We start from the raw sequence: 24,933 nt of genomic DNA, 5'->3' as shown, positions 1-24,933 counted from the left end.
ATGGTAATAACAAACCACATCTCAAGAGATACAGTTACCTTCAAATATCTCCCAGTTGCAAGAATTTGTTATGCATGAAAATGAGCTTGTTTCACCAGAAGCTTTTGTGTTTACATACACTATATTGCCAAAAGTATTGGGTCATCCCCTTCTAATGAACAGGTTTGACTACTTTAATAATTTCCATGAGTACAAATCTTAATGTTTAAGCATATAATGATATTCTAGGGAATTGTGTGCTTCTAATTTTATAGCAACAGTTTGGACAGGACCCTTTTCTATTCTAACATGACAGTGTCTCTGTGTATCAGACACGGTTCAAAAAGAAATGATTGATTCAGTCAGTGTGGAAGAACTTGACTGGTCTGCAGAAAGCCAGCTGAACACCTCTGGTGTGACTTTAAATGCAGACCTTGAGCCGAAAACTCATCACCAAACACCAATGACTTGTATATGTGTTCAGTCATTTTAGACACTTTTAAAACTGTTGCAACAGATTATATATGCTGTACGTATTATAAACTTAAATTATGCTTTCAATTGGGACAAGAAGGGTGACAAAATACCTGATTGAGGTGACAGTAGAGGGAACTATTGAGAAGGTTTTCAAGAAAAGAGATCCAGAAAAATGAGTAGTGCTAGTGAAAATTTTGATGATAGTGTTTACTTTAGAAACTTTTGTTTTTGTAATTCCTATTTCTATATAGAAAGGAGTGAAATGTGATGTTTATTCAGTCTCATCTTATTAATAATTCCCATTTTTGCTTTAAATAGCCTATGTTCTTAAATGTTTAATGCTAGGGTGAAGGTTTGATTTTGACATTGGACATAACAGCAGAAAACACCCCCTTCTCCCCACCCAACTACCCCAATATTTTCGTGTTTAGGCTATAATAGATTTTTGACCACAGTTTCATGTCAGCTAAAGTCTTAATTTATAGCTATGGTAACTAACATACTTATAATTCATAAAGAGAGTGTTAATGCTAGCAAATTCATTAGGACAATAAGTAGCCTACACAATTTTGATTAGCCTACGTAAAATCAACAACAGCTGGCTCTTAAATCTGGCTCTTAACCTCTTTTTCCTTTATTGAAAGTTGATCTAGACAAGTGAAAACTATCTCTATTATTCCCAAAGCTGTGAACACTGGATAGGCCTATCTCTATAGCCTATTTATCCTATATGTGTCCACTTAAGGTGTATATTTTATTTATTTATTTATTTATTTGTCTTAACCTGGGAACACATCCCTTAAGAAAATTAACCATGGTTTTACTACAAAAAAAAAAAAAAAAGTTTGGAGTTTGGCTCCCTCTTGAGGAGGAAGAGTTTAGCAGAAAGCGTCCTGTCACGTGACCTAAATTAATATTCAGAAGCCATTCCGGCCGCCTTTCAACAAATCAAGTAGGTCTATTGGGCAAACGTCACTCAAGCATCTTAATATTCATGAGTCAGGCTTCGCCATAGTAGACATCGGGCTATGGGTGGTACACTGACTGACTGAGTCTGCTGTGAGGAGGGAGATGGATGAGACGCCGCTGTCTACCGGCTGTGGTACTGAATATTTCAAATATAACAATAGAGTTGGCTCGTTTTGAATGGCAACGATTTTACTGAGGAGAGCAGGGTGTGAGATTATTATTGAAATGTTGAATGCATCTTTGTGTGGGTAATTCTGCTGATTTGTGCAGTGAATGAGATGGAGGCCGGTGGAGATGAAGAGGGAGAGGCTCGGGAGGAGAGCACGGAGGTGAGAGATGATGCATGCATGAAAGGATAAATCTTCACTGCCTTCACATCTAATTATTATAACATTCTCTATTCATGAGCATGAATTAATCTCAGAGTAGTGAGAAAAGGGAAAATCGGAGATCAGGCTGTGGCTGTGTGAGTTAACCGGCTTTTTATTCATTCGAGGGTTGACACCCTTTTCATGTGACAGTGTCTGAGCATCTTTTTGTCTGTCTTGTAAGTGTTTAAGCAGATCATGCAGATGATGACCTTACATTATTAGTATTTGTCCCCATCAGTTTGGCACACATCATTTGTGGTTGTTAATGTCACACCTCTTAAATCCACCTATTGTGGTTTCATACTCGTATTTCTTTTGTGGTTTCGTTCATATTAATAGTTATAATTATTGAATCAAACCAAATACACTTAGATGCACAAACTAATGGAAGATTAACAGTGACACAGGTTTCAGTGGATCACATTTTTTTTGTGTAACAAAGGAACACCTTTGCATGTGTTACATAAAGGGGAAAGAATAATTGGTTTTGTTAGTCCCTCAGAGAACTGGCCTTTTCTTAAAGGTGCTTGGAGGTTCTCCAGAGGATTGCATCACTGTCACCATCTGAGAAAATATGAACGTATCTTTTAATTTTCACAGTGTAGGGAATAAGACAAGCGTATTCATTTTAGGGCATAGGAAGATCCATAATTATAGATTGATTTTCAGAATAAACTTGCACAAACATAAGAGTAAATGCATACATGCCCTCACATCTACATCTGGTTCAGGCAGAGGAACCTCATTATTGTGAAGAAAACCACTAAAACCACACCTTGAATAATGTAATCCTATGTGATTTTCAGTACATTATTCTATTCAAAAGTTTGGGGTCGGAAATATATTTTTCATGCTTTTGAATGTCTCTTAAGCTGAAAAGATGCTTATTTTTTGTGGAAGCCGTGATACATTTTTTAATGATTCTTTGTTGAATAGAAAGTTCAAAAGAACATCATTTATTTAAAATAGGACTCTTGTGTAACATTATAAAAGTCTTTAATGCCACTTTTTTATCAATTTAATGCATCCTTGCTAAATAAAAGTATCATTTTGAAAAAAAACCTTGCTAAGTAACCCCAAACTTTTAAACAGTAGCGAAGTAGTGTTTTAGCAACCACTGTGCTCTCAATTCAAACTGTGTAAGTTTGTTACACTCTTTATATAATTGTCTCAGAAGGCATCACCTGTTCTCTTCTTCAGTGCCAGAGACTCGCTGCAGAGAGAGATGAAGCTGAGAGGCAACTCAAGCACATTAAACGGGGTAAGATCAATAAAGTCATCGTCTTTTTTCTTCATTTTTCAGGCATGTTTGTCATTCAAAATGGGAAGAAAAATATTGCAATATGCAACATATTAAATATTCTGTTTATAGGTGTGGTCTATAGTAACTTGAATATCATCATTAGTGGTACTGCAGCAAATTCATTTTCTGATCTTCTGTATAGACCAGAGGTCAACAATTAGCATCCTGCGGTCCAGATCCCGGCTCAATCTGGACCACAAATCCTTACTCACAAATGAATACAATATTTATTCATAGCACCACACTTAACTCTTGCAGGCTTTTTTTTGACATCACCGCAAAGCCGTAATTACAAGTGGGACACTTCTTTAAACCCAGAGTTTCTGAGTCGGGTTCTGACCGATTGTGGATTTTACTGATACTGATAGCTAGATTGGCCCACACTGAATTACAACTGTGCTTTACTGTTTAAAAAAACCCAATACTGAACCACACTTTGTAAAAGAATTAAAATATTAATTATATATTGATCATTAAAGTGAAGTCATAGTTCATGAACTAATATTAAATGTTTTATTAACAAAGTTCGGGAGGAGCACGTTCCGATAATTAACCTAACAAGAGATGTGGGGTGTATATATAAACAGCAGACTTACCTCTGTTCATTGGCAGTTTTCCAGCATCCCTCCACCACCCCTTCTCCGCACTTACTGTATAAGTGTCCTGTGCTAACCTGTAGGGGGGGTACTCTGTGTTCAGGCCAAAATTCTGAGCTCGGAGCCCTCCCCTTCGGACAGCCCTCCAAATACGCATAAACTTTATTGTATTTATTATATGTACGTGTGAACTCGTGAACAGAAGCAATAGAATACCGCTGCCAATTGCAAAATGGATCAACCAGTCGACCTCTAATATTGATGATAAATTTGTGGAAATTAATGGATTTTTTAAAAAATTTACAATAAAACTAAGTCGCATCTACAAAATTCAACAGTATTATACAATTACGAGATAATATAGCAATTAAATTTACAGCACCTTGATAAATTGAATAAAAACTAGTGCTGTCAAACGATTAATTGTGATTAATCGCATCCAAAATAAAAGTTTTTTTTTTTTTTTTTTTTTTTTTCCCGGCCTGTCAGTAACACAGATAACACATGACAGTACGTATGTGTAGCTATGCTATCATCATTCACAGCCTTTTTTTTTTTATATATTTTTTTTTATATATTTTTTTTAATTTTTTTTTTTTTTATTAATTAATTAAATTTTATATACCCTTTTATTTAACCATACTATGACCGACAAGACCAGGGGACAGAGAAAACAAGAGAGAGAAAAAAAAAAAAAAAAAAAAAAATAATAATAATAATAATAATAAAAAAAAAAAATAATAATAATTATAATGATAATAATAAAAATAATAATAATAATAAAAAAAAAAAAAAGGAATTAGAAAACAAAACAAACAAAAAAAAAAAGTTGTGGATAAAGTCAACAGAGAAGGGGGAGAGAAAGAGAAAAAAAAGGAGAATGGGGGATAGAGAGAGAGAGGAAAAAAAAAAAAAACAGACAATTTGCTTCGATACCTGCTGACAAAAAGAGAAAACAACAGAAGACACAACAGAAGACACAACATCAGAGAAACTGCAGCAACAACCAACATCTGTATGAATCACAATAAATTCTAAATGTTAAATGTTATTGAGCAACACGCATAACTAATATTACAAAATAAGTTTTGAAGCAACAGCAGATCAGAACAATGTGTGTCTGTGAGCACCCGTTTTTACACCAATGTGAATGCTTGAGTGTACACCTGTGTGTGTGAATGTTTAATAGTGTGTGTGTGGGGAACAACAGCCCCATCCCGCAAGGCATGAAGCAGGCATGGAAGAGACCAAAATGGAAGAGATGGATTTATTTTTTATTCACAAAATAAAAGTTTTTGTTTACATAATATAGGTGTGCACTGTATTATGTATATATATAAATACAAACACATGCATGTATATATTTAAGAAAAATATGTTATGTTTATATATTAAATATATTTATATATAATATAAGCATATGAATATATAAATGTAAATATTTTCAAAATGTATACTGTATTTATATATACATAATACATATACAGAGTACACATACATATATTATGTAAACAAAAACTTTTATTTTGGATGCGATTAATCACGATTAATCGTTTGACAGCACTAATAAAAACATAAAACAAAAGCACATTAATTCACAGACTTTATCATTTTCTAGAACAAAATCTTGCTGAATTGCTCTGACCAAGTGATTTGAATATGCCTGTCATCGTAGTTACAACTTCCCAACTCGTCAATACGAATTTCCCAGGAGGACTTGAATGCACCGTTTCACTACCAAGCCAGCCCAGAAATGTTTAATTCTGTTCACACTTTAACCACAGAATTCGAAAAAGTTTGCTCAATAAGTGTATTATTTCATATTTGTGATTTTTCTGGTGTCCATCAAACCTGACTCCATACATCACCTTTTCACTCAGAGTAGGCGGTGAAGATGAGCTCACTTGGCTCTTCCCACTAACTTGATGCTCGTGTTGTCTTATCTCATTTCCGATCCCCTTGCCCTCACCCATATTATCATGACATTACCTGGGGGCTCTTCTGAATGCTCCATTATTGTAGGTGTTAGCGCTTATTCCGGTCTCCATGGCTACTGGGAGCCGCCCGTGGAGATGCATTAGTGTTAAGGTGACCTTACCTGCTTCCATTCCATTTTGTGCCATGTAAGGAAACCCAGCCTCAGTTACTAATTTGTTAGCACTCTTGACAACACTCTAGCGGCTGCCAGCTTTAGGAACAGAATCTTGAAATTGTTCACAGGTGAGAAAATGCTAAATTTTTTCTGCAAGATTAAAAATAGGATTTCATTTAATAGGGTTTTACTTGCTCATACATAAAAAGATGCCAATGCAATGTTGTTGTACTATATATATATATATATATATATATATATATATATATATACAGTATATATGTGTGTGTGACAGCATAACAGATTCTCTCTGCTGGAGTCCTATTTGTGATTCAGTATGAATATATTTACAGTTATTTTTTATCAAATTATCAATATCTAATTAACATTGTTATGTATGCAAAATTATAGATATGATAAAGGATATAATTTAACCTGGAAGCCTATTATCATAAATAAGTTGAATAGTGTGAATATTAGTTCATAATATTGTTGTTGTAAGTGAATATTGTGATGAATCCAGACTGTTTTAAGCGTCTTTTTATTGGAGTCCTGGAATTGTCAGACATTCCCTACGGAGGCAACATAGACCAGGTTGAATTCAGCTCTCATCACTGTCTTGTTATATCACTAAATTATTAAAAATCACCAATTATGAATTATTTATCTGTAGTAAATGAATAAGCACCCGCTTTTCAACCTTCCATTGTTGTTCAAGCCAAACCCCTCATGCACCCTCATATCATTTCTGAAATGCAAGTCACCCTGAATTTGATTTAGTGAAATTATATTCAATACGAATGCCTCAAAATTTTCACAATTACCTTGTGAGTTATGGTCAATTTTTGTACCGCACTTATAATTTTTTTTATGCAATGAAATAGCAGTGTATTTATTTTATAACCTCAACCTCACTAAGTGGCACAAATTCTTGCTTGGCTAACATGACACAGCAAATGTCACAGCAGTTTGGCCTAGTTGCTGTCATACAGGACAATAGTCTTGTGCTGGGTGCGCGTGATTGGTCTGTGTTCTGTTTAATGATTGGCTGCTGCAGTGGAACTGCTGTTGAGTATCTGGGAGGTACTAGATCTGCGTCTGGCAAAGCAGCTGTCTCCCACCTCCTATTTGGGAAGCCTGAGTGAGCTTCATTAAGAATACCCTCTGCTCTTATGCAAATTAAAACACAGGACGTGTGCTAAGCTATCAGCCCCATTACTCAGCTTATTTACCTTTACACTTTACATATCTTACCGTTTATGGGTGGAAAGAGAGAAACCTTAATATGTACATAAAAATGAATGCTGTTTGCATTTTACACATCCGTCCTGGGTTTGGAGTAAATTATGGGTTTCAAGCAGAGGCACAATTAGTGCTGTAGTTGAAACCAAAATTGCTGGGTGATTAAACCTTAACTGTTGAGATTTATTAAAAGAGCTTAATCGCTGTGATCAAAATTGGGATGGAAGCGCTTTAGACTAATGCCAGCCTAAGGCTGTGTTAAAGTGGCAGACAAATGCTTGTTTGAAGCAGTCTGGAAAGGATGCTGCAGCAGTTCTTTAAGCTTTCGCCTCTGTTCGACTGACTCCGCAGAGCCATATTTTACTCATGCAGCATTAGGCGTGCTGGACTTGCTGACCTAGAATCTGCTCACAGAAGAAAGCCCAGAAGCAGGGCTCTCTCGGTCAATCATTGCAAGCCAAATGAGATGAGCAGATGAGTTTGGACTGATGTGCAAGGGAAAGAGGGAGCCACACCCCTGTTATTGTGCTGCTTTATTTTTATGGGCGGCATGTGCAAACTCACACACCCTGACTCAGAATCATGTGCATAGATTGAGGCTGTTTTGCTTTTATTGTAACTAATAAATGCCACGTATGAAACATTTAGATGGCTGACATGAAATTTCAATCAGTAATTTAAACTTTTGCCAACGAATAGAAGACTGAGAGTACCATATGCCAGATTGAACAGATTATGTAAATCTTTTGTTCATCAGTCAGTAAAATTAATTAATCAGAATAGGGGTCTGAGTAGGCAGCACGATTCTGAGGAATGGAAGGCCATTGATGCTGGCATGGCATTAAATCATAAATAAATAAATACATTTGATGCCAAATTAAATCGTTATAAACTTTTATTTTGGGTGAACTATGCACTATTCATATTATCACTATTCAATATATATATATTGTTGCATTTTTGTATTGCAATACATATCGTGACACAATATATTGATGCACCCCTATTTCTTTGTTACCTCATGTTAATTGAAAAATATCAGCTGCTCTTTATCTACATTTGATTACACAATGCACAGAATGATTGTAGCATTACTGCATTACATTTAAATTTACAATAAAACTAAGTTGCATCTACAAAATAAAACAGTATTATACAATATAGTGCAATACAGTAATTGCATTATTGCATTTTGGTTTTAAACATGAGCTCTGATAGCTGTTGAGAGCTGTGAACTTCACTTTGAACTGTCAGGTTATTCTCTCATTGGCTCTGCAGATCTGCGCACTGCAGCACTGCTGCCCGTCCTGCATATTTAACAGGAAACGAAGAAAAATGTGCCTTAAACCGTCTGAATTTAAATAGTATTATAGTCATTTATAAGTATTACATGCTATACCCTAAGAGCTGTTTTAACAGTTTGATCTGTGCTTATTAATTATGATAAATTTTTGCACATCAATTTTGCATGTTTGCTTTTTTCTGTTGTGTTAAATGTGATATCAGAATCATGATCACCCCCTGAATAAGGGGTCATGCATTGACTACTACCTGCTTTCCATTCTCACAATGTACAGTATGTTGCCACATGAAACGAAAATGAGGACGGATATTTATTCTGTGGAAGGGCTCGAGGGCAGGCCGTTGATGTACTTTGCTGTGACTGCATGTGGAGAGACGCATCGTTCCTGCATAATTCAACAGCCTTTCATGGAATAATGTATAATAAACTCCCTATCTTGCTCATTTCCTGTGAAAAGCACAGACAAAATGATGCATTACCACTATTTTGTCTCATACGCATATATTTATGTAATATTAAAAAAATCAATAATTTTAATTTTACCATGTTAAAAAGCTGCTGAAAGTTTCTGCTTTTTAGATGCTATTTGTATGTATTTTAGAAATAGTGCAATGCACCATTGACTTGTTCAGGAGCCTGTTTGATGTGAGCTGCTCTGGCATTGCTATGACATCCAATCCTGTATTTGTGAGGCCAGTGTAGTGTATAGAGTTACCACACCGGTGCTTTGTAGCGACAGTCCATCAATGGTACCCAAAGTGTTGGGAAATGGTCCCTATTGTGAGCATGTAACTGATAACTGTCCATCTCATTAGACTCTGGTAATGTTTCACTGATAACACAACCACATCTAAATGAAAATGTACTTTTTACAGTTGCTGTTTTATATGCTGTTAATGAATCAAGTCATGCCATATATTTTCATATATGCCTCATTTCTGTCTTAATGGCTCATGCAACACTGTTTTTTTTCCTTTTAAATGTATTTTATACATTAAACCGCAACACTTGTGAATCATATTATACTTCTATCTAAAACGTGTATAGAATCTAGATTTATATCTAATAGATTTAGTTCATGATGGATTTCACTGTAAATATGACCTGATGTGCTTTCAGTTACTCATACATGCATCTGATTTCTCTGCACAGTTTCCCAAATGGTGATCGAGGAAGTGAACGTACTACAGACCCAGCTTGAGATTGAGAAATCGTGCCGGGAAAATGCAGAGGCTCTGGCTACCAAGGTGTTTTACCCAACAATACTGTACTCCTGTTTCATTAGAAAACCTGGTAACACTTTACAATAAGGTTCCATTTGTTTACATTAGTTAACTACAATAGTTAACAAACTGAACAATGAAAAACACTTATAAAGGATTTATTAGATTCCAATATTTACAAATACATTATTGAAATCAAAAGTTGTATCTATTAATATTATTTAATGAACCTGAGATAACATGGAATGAACAGTTGTATTTTTATTAACTAAAGTTATTAAAGATTAATAAATATGAGATTAATGTAACAAATGTATTGCTCGTTGTTTATTAATGTTACTTAATGCATCAACTGTAGTTAACAAATGGAACCTGATTGTAAAATGTAACTGAAAATCTTCATGATTTTATCAGTTTATTTCTGTTTGTTGACATCTTTTAGCTTGTCATATACAGTATTTTTACTATAAAGCAATATAAGTATGAAAAAATAGGTCAACATGGTTATAAGTGTTGAACACAAATCCTTTGCATAACGTACTGGCTGTGAATTTGAAGTTGAGATTCAGATTAATCTGATTTATGAATGAATCTTTCAGAACATTTTTGAAATTTGAAAAATATTTAAATCAAAATCTGTGAAATATATGGTCAATAAAAAAGCAGTTGTGGTGTACCAGAACTTTACCGTAAAAAAATGGGAGCAACATTTGACGTTTTAAAGAATTAAATTACATTTACAGTAAAAAACACATATTTAATTAAGTGAAATGTAAACTAAAATCTGTTTTTTACTATTTTAAAAATTTCAGTGACAACCCATCAAACGTGAGCTGTCAGAGAATCAATGTTAGTTTACATTTTTTCTGGAAATTATATTTTATTTTTTTAAACAATATTTTACTGTAAAATTACATGAAGTGCCCATTAGATCTTTTCACAGTTTTTCTCTGTATGTAACCAGTTAACAGGTTTTTACCGTATTAATTTACAGTCTTTTACTGTTAAAATTGCATTCTTTGTTTATAGTGCAAGCATAGCTATGACAAATGGCAAACTTCAAATGTCACTAATTTAGAGCGTTAATAATTTTGTTTTGACCTCTTTTAGTTGAACTGTGAGAACAGGAAGCTGAAGTATTTGAGCCTGTCCTCACGGCCGTGTCTGGACGAGCTGCTGCCTAGTATTTCTGACTGCATTTCCCTAGAAGAAGAGACTGACACGCCAGATCCTGGCTCTGATCCTTTTTCACAGTATAAGCAGCAGGTCAAAGGTAAATATCATAGTGTATCTCATGAAATTAGTTGCAACTTAAGCATTCTGTCATCATATGGTACATCCATTGCAACTTTTGATTTTTCCACAGATCTCCAAGAAACCGTGAGTTCTTTGCTGGAGGAGAAGAAGCAGTTGACTTGTCAGCTTCAAAATCAGCAGAGGCAGATAGAGGAGCTGACAGCGCTCGTGAGTAGCAAAGCAACATTTGAACTTTTTACTCAAATCGAGCTCAGTCAGGCTTGGTGGCAGTGAATGGGGGGGCTTGGACTGCAAAAGGGAAGTATTTTAACCTGTTCCTGAATAATAAATGAGCTTGAAATGAAGCCTTAGTGATCTGTGGTATGGCTGATCCTAAAGGGATACCGGAGTAACATTGTCTAATTGAGTTTCTTTGCTGATGAAACATATGCCTCATGTTAATTTACAGACTGAAAAGGAGCAGGCCGAGATGAAGGAGCTTTATAAAACCAGTGAACAGCAGAGCAAGACCATTAAGAGGTTCAATAGGGGTGAGTATGGCGTTGTGAACGCAGAGCCGCTTCATTTCCTTCGCTTGTATTCAAATGCATGAGTATGACATCATCTCAAACGGCCTGCAGTGCATCTGTGCTTTCAAAGAAGATTAATGTTCCCCACCAGCCCACTCACTACCGGCTGCACGTCACGGTCCCTGATCAAATTATCTGTAAAAGATTCACCACAGGAAGTCCCTTTCTTCCAGCTGGGGGTGATGCACTTTGTTTTGACGTCCTCCCAGCTCTCTCTTTGCTCATTTGTGTTATTACTCTGACTGGAAACTGCATAGCTCAAGTCAAATGCTGCACTGGTTTATGCTGAACTTGTCCTGCACATGCTCACCATTTAGTGGATTTAAATGTATTTATTTATTTATTTTTAATGACAGTTTTGCCTATGAATTTTGATGGAAGTAGCCATGATTTAAAATAGGTGATATATGCAGACATGAGATTGTATATTAGTTAAGTAAGATAGATAGATAGATATTTAGTTGTGAAGTCACATTGTTATTTAGACCTTGGAACCAAGAATTAGTTCTTATTTTGAACCAGTTTTTGTTTTATATGGAAGAATGCATGACAGTGAAGAGACAAAACAACCAATTTCAATTATGAGCTGGTTCTTTTTAACAAAAACGCCTAAAAAGGCTTAAAAAATTTATACCTTTCAAAAGTTTCAGGGTCAGTAAAATTGAGTCAAAAGCATCTGCTAAATGACTAAATAAATAAAATTAATAAATAAATAAAAAGCATTAATTTTTTATTTAGTATATTTGTTAAGATCCAGTTATTCTTCACTTACTAAAATAATTATTAATGTAAAAGTGGAATCAGTAAATTCCTTACGATTACCATTTGTGTTGTCCGTAGAGTAATCTATGCCTGAAATACTTTTTTGTATTAAAAGGATTTTACCAGGTTTATTGCTTTATTGGAATTAATCAGGTGTCATTGTTGATCTCTTTAGTGTCTATGATGGCCACTCATGAATATGAAAACATGAAGGAGCAGCTGGATTTGGAGCAGAGCCTCAGGCAGAAAGCAGAGACCTATGCACATGAGGTACGGGACAAAACACATCTGAATTCACTGCATCAATAAAACTGAAGTCCCTGCTCAGACAAACTGACCCGGTGACCTCAAAATCCAACCTATAGAGAAGATAAATTTATTTATTGACCGATGAGTATGAATTGTCCTTGACTACTACCTGCATCACAGCAGTATGTTTAATTAATAGCTCTTAAGAGCTAAAGAAGAAACATTCATTTGTGTCCTGATGTTCATTTTCTCCTGTAGATGATGGTGAAGCAGAAAGAAGCAAACAGACAGAGCATGATTCTGCTGCAGCAAGCAGATCCCAGCTTTCAGCTGCTCAAAGCTTTAGAAGATGTGGCCAGTGTGACCAAAACATTAGAAGAAGAGAGAATACAGCACCAAGAGAAGGTAGGTGAAACTTCAAAATTGAATTATAATTGTATATGTGCAAAACTATAGTATAGGTTTTCTGTTTTATTAGCTAATGACAAAAAACATGAGTGAAAGTTTAACCGTATTTGCATGAACACAATAAGCCTAATCATTAATTACATGATAGGATTAGACAACGGAATTAAATTTACTAAACCCCTTTTCAGTGTTTTTAACACTGTCAGCTTTTCATCGACTTAAATCCTTTTGTGGAAATTAATCCTTTAATATTTGTTTGTTTTTTTTTTTTATAACAGTTTTGTCTTATTCAATAGCCACACACAATCCAGTTTAATCAGGCGCTCAATAGTGCTGTGCATTCATCTGACTTACCTAATGATAAGTGCTCTAATAATGTAATAACCTTCAATATATGTAATCTTCAGGAAATCTCAAACAGAACACTTTTATACTGTAAATTTAATGCCAGAAATCACTTGCATTTAAATGACTGGTTTTAGATTTTAGGGCCAGATTTACTTACAGCTTGCACCAGCACAAACCCTTTTTGGCATTAAAAACTACAGACTTGGTGATGAAAAGATGTGGACACGGTTATTTTTGTGGCTGACTTTATTGTATATGCATTTGTAGGAGTTTCCCTTTCAGACGCAAATTTTATGGGAGGAGAGTATTTTAAATGAATCATGAAAAGTGATTTGCGATTGACAATTTTCTGTATTTTTGCGCCATTATTTAATGCCCAAAAATGCATGCAGAGCTGGGTAATTACTTACAAATTGTAGTCTGTTACTGATTCCAAATTATATGACAAAAAAAGTAATTATTAACATAGTCCATTATATTACACATTTTAGGGAATATAATACTTTTAGACTACTTTTAGATTACTTGTGATGTAACTAGTTTATCACATTTCAGTTCCCCCACAATGTCTTGTTGGTAATACAGTACCTTTCTTAGGGTCTCCTGTGAGTCTTCAGTTCTACACTTGCAGCCTCAGCAGTAACATGTAATATTTTTCAAACCACATTAAATGATAAACGCACGTGGGTGTTAGACTGTGAACACAACCACAACTATATTAAACCAACACCAGAAGAGACATCCGGAGGCTTGACAGCTGTCATAATTAGGAGATTCATTCAGCATCTGTCTGTCATATACAGTATATAAACTGTGGCAGCAAATAAAGAATTTGCAGGGATACTCATTACACATGATAGTTACCGCAATCTGAGCAAACTGGAAGAGCAAGGGATGAGATGCGGCAATATTCGGTAGTACTGCTTTTGGTGGCAACTGGGATTTAGTGTCATCAGTCAATATACAGTCTGACCCGCAATTGAAATCCAAAGAGCATGGATCCTAATTTCAGACGTCACGTAATCAATAGTCTGTGTTAGCAAAGCCATGTTTACAAATCAGCCTGTAAATATGAACTAATTCTGTACCAAAGTCAAGGGCATTTAACATTTGGCACCAGTTTGGGTTCCATTTGAGTTCACTGCACCAATCCAATCCAATCCAAACGAATGACAGATTTCCACAGGAACAGATCATTTAAATGAAACATTTCTGGCCATATAATCTATTTTTGAATATTGGTGCGTTCAAGATTTCCTGAGAACTTCGTATTTTCGAGTTGGGAAGTCAGGTGTGTTCAAATTACTTTGGTCAGAGCAAGATGGTATAGAAGCTTGTTTTCGCCACTGAATAAATGACTTTTTATCTCCCAATTCTGAATCTTTTTTTCTTACAGTTGCGAGTTTATATTTCACAATTCTGACTTTATAATTCGCAATTGTGTGGGAAGTAAACTCAGTTGTAAGAAAATAGTCTCTATTTTCTTCAGAATTGGACTTTATAACTCCCAATTGCAAGCCTATATCACAATTCTGAGAAAAAGTCAGTATTGGGAGAAAAAAGTCAGAATTGGGAGATGTAAACTGTTAAAAACATGCTATTTTAACTTTATAACTCGCAATTGCGATTTTATATCATGCAGTTCTGAGAAAAAAAGTGAGAATTCCAAGATTAAACTCACAATTGCGAGAAAAGGAAATCAGAATATCTCATAATTCTGACTTCATAACTCCCAATTGCAAGTTTATGTCTAAATTATGAGAAAACAGAATTGTGAGTTTATTTCTCACAATTCTGCAATAAAATGTGTGTATTGTGAGAAAGTCACAATTAACTTTTGAATTTTTTTTATTCAGTGATGAAAATGGGCTTCTGTAAGATGGTGATTTACCTTATCTGCATGAAATTCAATGAAATTTGAACTCTATACCTACAAAATGACGAATAAAGTATGTAAATTGGGTGTGATTTTGCCTTTTTATGTTTTTATTAAATTTATGAAGGTTCTGTAAATTAAATGATATATTCTATTGTAATTGTACAGTACTATGGTATTTTGTACATGCAACTTGATAGATAGATAGATAGATAGATAGATAGATAGATAGATAGATAGATAGATAGATAGATAGATAGATAGATAGATAGATAGATAGATAGATAGATAGATAGATAGATAGATAGATAGATAGATAGATAGATAGTAAATAATATATAATTTTAAGCATTTTAACAAAATTTACTAGCAATACAGACGATATATCCATTGTGTCCGACATGATTTTTCACTTACACATGCCCTCAGACTCTGGGCTTAAAGAAAATCCTGATTTTCCTACTCATTTGACATGTGCATTCAACTCATAAACACACTTTCCTCGACTTGAACTCACCATATATCCCATTGTTTGCAGGTAAAAGCTCTCGAGGCTGAACTGGAAGAATGTGTTTTGCGTAAGCAGCTAGTTCAACTGCAAAGACAACTGGAGATATTAGACGAAGAAAAGAAAGAGACTGAGGGACGACTGCAGGAGGAAGAGAAGAGAAACACTCTTTTGGAACAGAAAGGTAAAACTTAGGATGACTTTAAATTAGGGCTGCAAAATTATTAATCACAATTAATCACATTCAAAATAAAAGTTTATGTTTACATACTATATGTGTGTGTTCTGTATATATTTATTATGTGTATATAAATACACACACATACATGTATAGATTAAGGAAAAATATGTTATATGTATATATTAAATATTTGTATTTATATATAATATAAAATACATATTTTTTTTAGAATATATACATATGAGTATTTATATATACATAATAAATATATACAGAACACACACATATAGTATGCAAACATAAACTTTTATTTTGAATGAATCATTTTGCAGCCCTACTTTAAATTTGAAGGCCAGATACTGGAAGTTCTATAACAGAGAATTTAGGCATAAACCGCAGTGACCCACATACAGTAACATCCAGCATCCTTTTGTCGTTTGTCACAGTTAAAGAGCTGCAGGAGGAGAGAAGGAGCTGTGCATCAGCATCCGTCCCCTCCCCTGGGACTGCTCCTCCACCGGCCCCTCCTCCTCAACCACCTCCCCCTCCTCCACCCCCACCTCCTCCACCTCCCCCGCCTCCTCCCTCCCGCTGTAACCCCCTCAGGTAACGTCCACTTTACTGCGCTGAAGCCCAGCCGTCATACACAATCATTAAGAGCAGTGCTGTTGAACATCTAGTTACATCTTTCTGTGTACGGCAGCTCTCTCATTGCCATCATGAGGAAATCTTCCAAGGGAAGTAAAGGAGCCCCCAAACTAGAGCAAGCCCCAGGTAATTGTCCCTATAGTCAGAACGGTGTATTTTTATTCTCTTATTGGTCTCTGGACAAACACATTCTCTTTCAATGCAGTAAATGAAGCAGTGGATGATGTCAAAGTCAAAGCTGTCAATGAAATGATGGAGAGAATCAAACACGGCGTGGTTCTCAGGCCTGTGAAGAGTCAGGACACTAAGGTGAGTTTCTGAACCTGGACCAAGATTTATAGTTTAATTGACTCTTTTCATGAGTTTTAAGTTTGAGTCAAATTGCCCACATCCCACAGGATGTTGAATTGGAATGACAGGAAGAGGAATTTACTGTGTCGCAATTCAAAATAATACACACACAGCGTGTTTTAATGTAGCCAAATCAACTAAATTATAAATCATTATAATTTGATGATTTGCTGCAAAAAAAAATATTTCTTATTATTTTCAGTGTTGGGAGCAATTGTGATGATTCATATTTCTTAAAAGAACAGCATGTAACATTATACATGTCTTTTACTGTCACGTTTATTATTTATTATTATTATTCTAGTACATCATATTCTGTGTTTTTGATAACATGGGTAGTTCATGCTGTAAAATAACATATTATTAAAAAAATAAAATGAAAGCACATCCTTTCTTAATTTGAAATTACACTTCTGTATTTTTGCACCTCAATTTCAGGAAATGAATTGGAATTTAAAAGGAATTCTCACTCTTTTCTAAACGCTGCACCTGTAACACCCTCACATTCTTACATTGGTTATGAATATATTGTGTATTTTGTGTTCACTGATTGATGTTCTGTTCTGTTTTCTCTACTCTGTAACATCATCTGTTGACCTCATCATTGCAGAGATTTGGCACAAAGGTATGTTCAAATCACACATATTGTTTATAGTATTTAATAACAATTATTACACCAGATCACTGTTCCACGCGCACCAGTGTTAAACTGCTCAGACCGCTCTGTTACAATCAAAACAAATCCTGTGTTTTACATCTCAGCACCATTTGGTCAATATAAAGACCCTGCAGAAATGGTTCATAGCATTTGGTCGTCTTCCCTGAGGAATTAAAGCATTTTGTGTATAGACAGTTGATGGGCTGAGAGGGGATCTTGTTTAAGTTATTGATTGGCAAAGCCACCGAGATGATCCTGAGGCTCACAGGGCCTGTATAACTCCTGATCAATAGCTATAGTCCTGATTTTTGAGATTGTTTGCTTCCCATTATGCTGCGTTTTGGCTTTAATTTAAAAACACCACATGCTGTAGCTGCTTGTTACTAATTTACGTTTTTGTAGCAATGTTTTGGCGATCAATATCACTAGTGTTATTTTAGTATTCATATAATTTTATAGTATTTAATAATATTTTGAATTAGCTTTTTTATATTTTAATTTTAGTTTATGTTATGATTTTGTTATGTGTAATATGTAATTTGTAATATTTCTATTTAGCTTTTAATTTGTTTATTTATAATTTTACTACAACTCGAATACAACATTTATTTCAGTTGCTTGACAAGGCAACATTTCTCATTTTAGTTTGCAAGTTTTTAATCTAATATTTATATATAATTTCATCTTTATTTCAGTTACCAGAACATTTTCATTATAATGTGATGATTTGCTTCTAAAGAAACATTTATTATTAATAACATTGAAAACAATCGTGATGAATAATATTTTTGCTCAAACCATAATACATTTGATGAACAGAAAGCTCAAAAGAGCAACATTTATTTCGAATAGAAATAATTTGTAACATTTTAAATGTGTTTGCCACCTTTGTTTAATTATTATTTTGATTATTATTATTGAGTACTTCATAAGATGTGTAATCTGTGTATGATAACATAGGTAATTCACGCTGTAAAAAATAAACATTATTAATAAAGCTAAATTAAAGCACTACTGTTTGATTAATTAGACTTCCAGTCATTCTATTTTCCAATTAAATTCTACTTTTTAAATTCAAATTCTAATTCAAATTTCAGAAACTGAATATAAAATAAATTCTCATTCAGTTCTTTTTATTTCAGTTACTTGACATTGCAACATTTCTATATTTGTTTTTTCAAGTTTTTAATCTAATATTTATCTAATGTTTTAGCTTTATTTCAATCACTAGCACATTTTTTGTAGTTAAATTGACTTTGTTCCTGACCCACAGCAGCCGAGCCCAGTGGCGGCAGCAGCGGCAGCAGCAGCAGCGGTGGAGGAAAAGCAACAGGAAAGTGCAATGGAAGAGCTGAAAGGCATTCTGGTAGGGTTTCTGCATGACATTCAATCACCTGATTTTGATTATGAAGCCAGCTATTGATCCACAGATTACAGAAACGTATCCATTTTCTGTTAAACGATAACCTGTTCAGTAGTGGCTGCAAGAATAAATTAATAAAACATACATTTGCTCAGAAATGCCAGACTCCAAACTTCGTTCATGACATTCTCTTTTCTTTCTGAATCGATAGGAGACGGTGAAAAAGAGTCCCAGTCGTGGTTTCCAGGAAGTAGTTCATGCTAAAAAGGACAGTGAACTGGAAGTAATTCTGAGGAGGAGACGCAAGCAAGCCTGTGATCCAGACACTGAAGGCAAGAGGATAAACTCTACCCTTCAAGAATATATGAAACATACATTTAAGGAAGTGTGACATTTAATCAAGGGGCTTTTGAAATAGATTGCAGGTTTTAGTTCACAACCATGAACCATGAATTTGCTACTTTCTATAGCTAGTCAGAGAATTATGTTTGGGCAAAATGAGTGCAGAACAAAATTGGATTCAAGATTACTGAAAATAATCTAAGCAACTGGAGCGAATAATGAGAATCTCTCATGTGTTGCTCTGTAGATGATGGGCAGCTGAGTAAAGTCTCCTCATCAAACAGCCTGAACGGCCGACACAGTTCTGACTCTGGCAAAGACACAGATGGGCCGGGCAGCAGCTCTCTGTCGGGCAGCGAGCGCGGATCAAGAACCAGCTCAGACTCGGGCCGAGAGCCAGCCGTGGCTCGACAGAGCTCCGATTCTTCCGAGTCCAAAGGAGCTGCTCAGACAGCCAGTGTCTGCAGATCTCTCTCTGAGAAAGAGTCCTCTGAACCAGTCCCCAACGGGTGCTGTTCAAGGTAAGGTTACGCTACGCTACTTGTTTGTTCAGCCGTGAACCACAATAAATCCTTTAAAGGAATAGTTCATCCAAAAATAAAAACTTGCTTAAAAATGTCAGGCCATCCAAGATGTAGATGAGTTTGATTTGGAGTTATGTAGCATTGCATCACTTGCTCACCAATGGATTCTCTGCAGTGAATGGGTGCCGTCAGAATGAGAGTCCAAACAGTTAATAAAAACATCACAATAATCCACACCACTCCAGTCCATCAAGTAACATCTTGTGATGTTAAAAGATTCATGTTTATAAGAAACAAATCTATCATTTTAACTTTAAACCATTACTTTTGGCCAAAATATCAGTCCGGAATCCATAATAACGCTTCCTCCAGTGAAAAAGTCAATCCCTATAGTCTTCTCACATCAGAATCCACTCACATATTTGTTTATTAATCTGTTTTTGCTTGATCTGTGCATATTTCTCTCCTGATTAAGACAAGGCAACTTTTTCACTGAAAAAAAAAGAAAGCAATTTTATGGATTATGGACTCGGTTTAAAGATCAAAAACACATACAAACACAGCTTTTCACTTCTCAAGACATTAACTGATGGACTGGAGTGGTGTGGAATATTTGTAGATTATTGTGATGTTTTTATCAGCAGTTTGAACTCTCATTCTGACGGCACCCATTCACTGCAGAGGATCTGTTGGTGAGTAAGTGATGCAATGCTACATTTCTCCAAATTTGTTCCAGTGAAGAAACAAACTCTGGATAGTCTGAGAGTGAGGTCATTTTTGTGTGAACTTTAATATTGTTACCTATTTTTCCAAATGTTAACCTCATTTATATATAAATATTACATGAACTGTGTCAAATTGTCATCCATTTTTGCTTATACTTTTATAATCAGTGAACTGAAGGATGGCGATCCAGAGAAGTGGGCGGGGCCCACCGGGATCGGCCATACGGATGCAAGTGACGACCTGCAAACCACCATCAGCTCCTCTGCACAAAGCCCCAATGCAGCAAACAGTAGCACAGACGCCGAGTGTTAACGGCAAGTGGCGCTGCAAGGACAGCTGCATTATTTGCACAAAACCATGCTTTCTAAATTTGTTTATTCCAAATTCAAAACCGACCATTCATATTTTCAAGGAATATAGAAAGATCATTTAATCTTTTGCAGCATAAAAAAAACAACATCTTACCAGACACATTTTTTCCTTTCAGTGTAAATGTACTGTACAAGTAAACACAGGGTGTTTAGACGTTAGAGACATCAGTCATACGCTTCAGATTCATTAAGCACAGTAGTTGCTGTTAGATTCATCTTGGATTCATGGATTCAACATCTGAGTCACATTACCATAAGAATGCAAGCAAGGAAACTTTAATGATGAAGAGTGTAATTTCTGTGCCACTAGCAGCAGAATTTGAGCGACCAGATCAAGGAAGTCCTGGAGAAATTATCGGCTAACAGTCCCATTCATCTCAATTCATCTGAGACGGAGCAGAACCTCACGGATGTACGTGATTTATGAGCTGCCATCTTCGCGACCTTTGCAATCCCCCACATGTCATTCCAGAGCTGTACAACTCTTTCTCCTGACGAACACAAAAGAAGATATTTTGAGAAATGTCTGTGTTTTTTTTTCCACACAATGGAAGTCAATGAGGTCCAAAACATCACTAGACCCCACTGACTTTCATTGTACGAAAAGTAGTTTCTTCCCTCAAAATATCCCTTTAAGAAATATGTATTTTGCATGCTAACAAGTCAAACCTTGATGCCTTGCACCCAATTGACAACACTGGCTCAACCAATGGCGTGAGTTGAGGTCAGAATTACTTGTTTTAACTATGGCAGATGCCGCTAGTAGCACAGAATATACTTCAGATTCAATGCAAAGCAGTAAAACAATCCTGACAGAATCGCTGCACTGCACATCATGGCACCTTTGCTGTTACAAAAAGGTCCTAAGTGTGAACTAGACTATCCAAATTAATCAAGAGATGCAATTATAAGCCATTAAAGCGATTCTTTCCGTTAAGAGGAAATGTTGTGGTCTGTTCTGTCTACTTCTTAAGACACACACACCTCTTGGGGATCTAAATCGCACATCCTAGTTGTTAGGAAAATGAATACCATCGAATCATGGAGGGCTACGCACCCATGTCTTCCAGCCATTTCCAAAACTTAGCACTGCATGAATGCACTGTAGAAAAGTTTGGCTTTGATCGACAGCTGCGTCTTGATTAGATCCGCTCACTAATTCTGAGCTGTTCCAATGCAATATCATCTGCAAATTGTAATATTGTGCAGGATCAGGCTGCCTTTAATAACTGCTAATATTTGCCTTGTGACTCCTCTTGACTCGAAGTGGATCATGTTAATGGTACGACGTTGAGAATATTAACGAGACTGTAGGGTTCTGGCCATCTCAGTTGGTCTTATTGCTCAGCTAACACAGGGAACGTTCTTAGAACTTTGGCTAATGTTCTGGCAAGATTCTATCAAGGTTATTAACAAATGTTTTATCAGTAACATTAATAGAACATTCTTTCAATGCTATCTGGTCTTTAATAATGTTCTAAAACCATTAGCACAAAAGACGTTATTTATACGTTATTCTTTTTTTTTTTTAGTTTCAGTTGGACGTTTTGCTACTTACTACTTGTTTCAGAACATTCAGAGAACATTTAAAGTAACATTCCCATAATGTTTGCAAAACTATGGAACGCATTACCAAAACACTAAACAAACTGAGCATTTTGAATATTAACCCTCTGGGTCTCTTTAGTCGGAACTGACTGTAAAATTCAACATTTAGAATTTTAACATTTTTCACTTCATCGAAATGGAATGACACTTGGTGACTTTTGTCGCATTAGCTATGTGAACACACACACACACACACACACACAAAGCATGGACGTGATTCGGATATATTAAAGAGTTAAAAAAAAAAGTAACTTCGTAAAAAGTGACAGTGGAAAAAAATAGCTCATAAAAATTGGGTGAATATTGCGTAGTACCATAAAATACCCTTAAAATCCTAAATAAAAATTCCAAAATCATTTTGAACAAAAATATTTTACATTGATATTTCTGAAAAACCAGCCCATTCTCATGCCAATTTGTACATATTTTACGAGGTGGCTAATTCATACGAATTCGTATGACCTCACTTTTGCCAAATCGTACGTATTTTACGAGTTGCACAATTCGTGTGAATTTGTACAAATGACCTACACCTAACCCCGTCCCTAAACCTACCCATCACTGGGGTTTAGACAAATCGTACAAAATCGTACGAGTGAGGTCGTTCGAATTAGACACCTCATAAAATCTGTACGATAGCGTTGGAAAAACAGGTTATATTTCAAGGCTTTAGTCACTTTTGACCACAAAGGTACCAAGTGATGAAGAGGTACAGAGGGTTAAAAGAACATTCAAACATAACGTTTTCATAACTTAATAGGAATGTGAGCAAAATGTTCTTAAAATATATATTTGTTAGCTGGGTGGTCTGACGTCTTTGATATCAGGCTATCTGCAATAATATTTTACATGGCCGATAATTATGGTTACAGTTATGTCAGAAAATCTGAATTGTTTTATTATATCTTCTTGTTTTCACAGTCGTCACAAGTGATTCTAATAACCCACGTGACTCATTTACACTCTTTTTTAATGTAGGAGACTCCTTGCTCCTTGATTTTTCACCACTTCTGAAATGTGTTTTGGCCTTACTGTATGCACCACTTCTTCCTTTTCAGCCTTATTGGAGTGTAGGCTTGATTTTCTATAAGAACTGAGAGGTGATTGATCTGACTTGTGATCTTGAAATGAGTGTGTTTTGAAGTGACTGAGTGTACCTGTTTTTATTTAAATTGATCTGAATCTCCCTCTTCAACGTACCTTTTAAACAACTGAATAAACTTATGAAGAAATACAGACTGTTTTCTGTACCCCTTTTTCTGTTTTTCAAACAAAACTCATCATTAAACATTAAAAGCATATGCAAGGACACAGAGTTTGTACCTTAAACGACATGCTCAAGTGTTTCAGTAGTTGGTTTCTCTAAGTGATTGGTCTCTATTGTCTAAGAAGGGACTTTGAGTTCAGTTTAACATTGTGCAGTTAAACAAAAGAAAGTGCAAAACATTACAAAGAGTGCTTTGAAATATACATGAGAGCATTAGCAGGTAATGCAACTGTATCTTGCCAGTGAGAAACAGAACCTGGACGTGTGCAGAGAGGAATGGCAGGAGTTGACAGAGAAGAAAAGGACACTCAGCAGTCTACAAACACAGCACAATCACACACATATAACGCTGGCTTTAACTTTTAATGAAGCTTGGTCTAGTAAAGGTGATCATATTTCGGACATGTCCTAGTTCAGTGGTCAAAATATCATTGAAATCTCATTTTGTTATATATGAATTACCAAATGAGGACAATACATTTTTGAATGTTTTGTGTGTGTTTGTGTTACGATTGTTATAATTAGTACGTTTGTGGACCAAATCACACTTGTGTACAAAAAATAGCTAATAGTAACCATTGCCAATAACAAACAGAATAAAACAAAACATTTTTTGTCATAATTGACTTTTTGTGGCATTTTATCATACTTATAAATTAGTACGTCATAATTTTGACTTTGTATTTCATAATATTGACTCTATTTGTTATCATTTTGACTAACAGAATATTCAGTTTCGTCATTTTTCATATAGTATCTCATAATTTCGACATAATTTTGACTTTTGCGGTATTATTTTGACTTCATATCTCAGATTTTTTTTCATATTTCATAATAATTATGATAAACTATCTCATAATTTCAACAATTTACACCATAATAATGACTTACTATGCCATAGTTTAACTAAAAAGTTTAACTAAAAAGAAAAGTAATGTAAATGTAAAGTCAATTTTGGTTTTATGTCTCCGAATGTTTACTTTTTGTTGCAATTTTAAGTTTTTCTCTCATGATATAGTATCAAAAGTTCGACAATTTCTCATAATTCTGACTTTATATCTTAAAATTGTACTTTAATGTCCTAATTTTGACTTTTTCTCTCATAATTATGGTATCTTGTCATAATTTTGACTTTATATCTTAGCATTTTTACATTTTTGTCATAAATGTGACTTTTTCTCTCATAATTATGACACAGTATCTCATAATTTCGACAGTTTATGTCAAATATGAATTTTATCTCATAATTACGGTTTATCCAAACATGTTTTGTTTTCCTTATGTGGCTGAAATACGCTCCCATGATCTATCTCTCAGGTTTTGTGTATTTTATTCCGCCTGTCGTGTTCCTCCCGTGCAGCA

General features: G+C 35.1%; 1 protein-coding gene across 1 annotated transcript; it reads left to right on the top strand.

Moving 5' to 3' along the window:
* Positions 1–1,518: 1,518 nt before the first annotated feature.
* LOC306883011 (shootin-1-like) lies at positions 1,519–20,678 on the top strand. Its single transcript, XM_079438060.1, has 18 exons — positions 1,519–1,558; positions 1,696–1,754; positions 2,997–3,057; positions 9,485–9,579; positions 10,666–10,828; positions 10,922–11,019; positions 11,261–11,342; positions 12,319–12,413; positions 12,651–12,797; positions 15,563–15,716; positions 16,160–16,319; positions 16,417–16,487; positions 16,567–16,670; positions 17,323–17,337; positions 18,644–18,736; positions 18,945–19,065; positions 19,323–19,596; positions 20,493–20,678. The coding sequence occupies exons 1-18, from the start codon at positions 1,528–1,530 to the stop codon at positions 20,635–20,637; spliced, it is 1,968 nt and encodes a 655-aa protein (XP_079294186.1). The 5' UTR covers positions 1,519–1,527; the 3' UTR covers positions 20,638–20,678.
* The last annotated feature ends 4,255 nt before the right edge of the window (positions 20,679–24,933 follow it).

The sequence above is a fragment of the Barbus barbus genome, assembly GCF_936440315.1.
Source record: "Barbus barbus genome assembly, chromosome: 17".
In the NCBI taxonomy this organism is placed as follows: Eukaryota; Metazoa; Chordata; class Actinopteri; order Cypriniformes; family Cyprinidae; genus Barbus; species Barbus barbus.
This window is presented reverse-complemented; position numbering and strand designations above follow the sequence as displayed.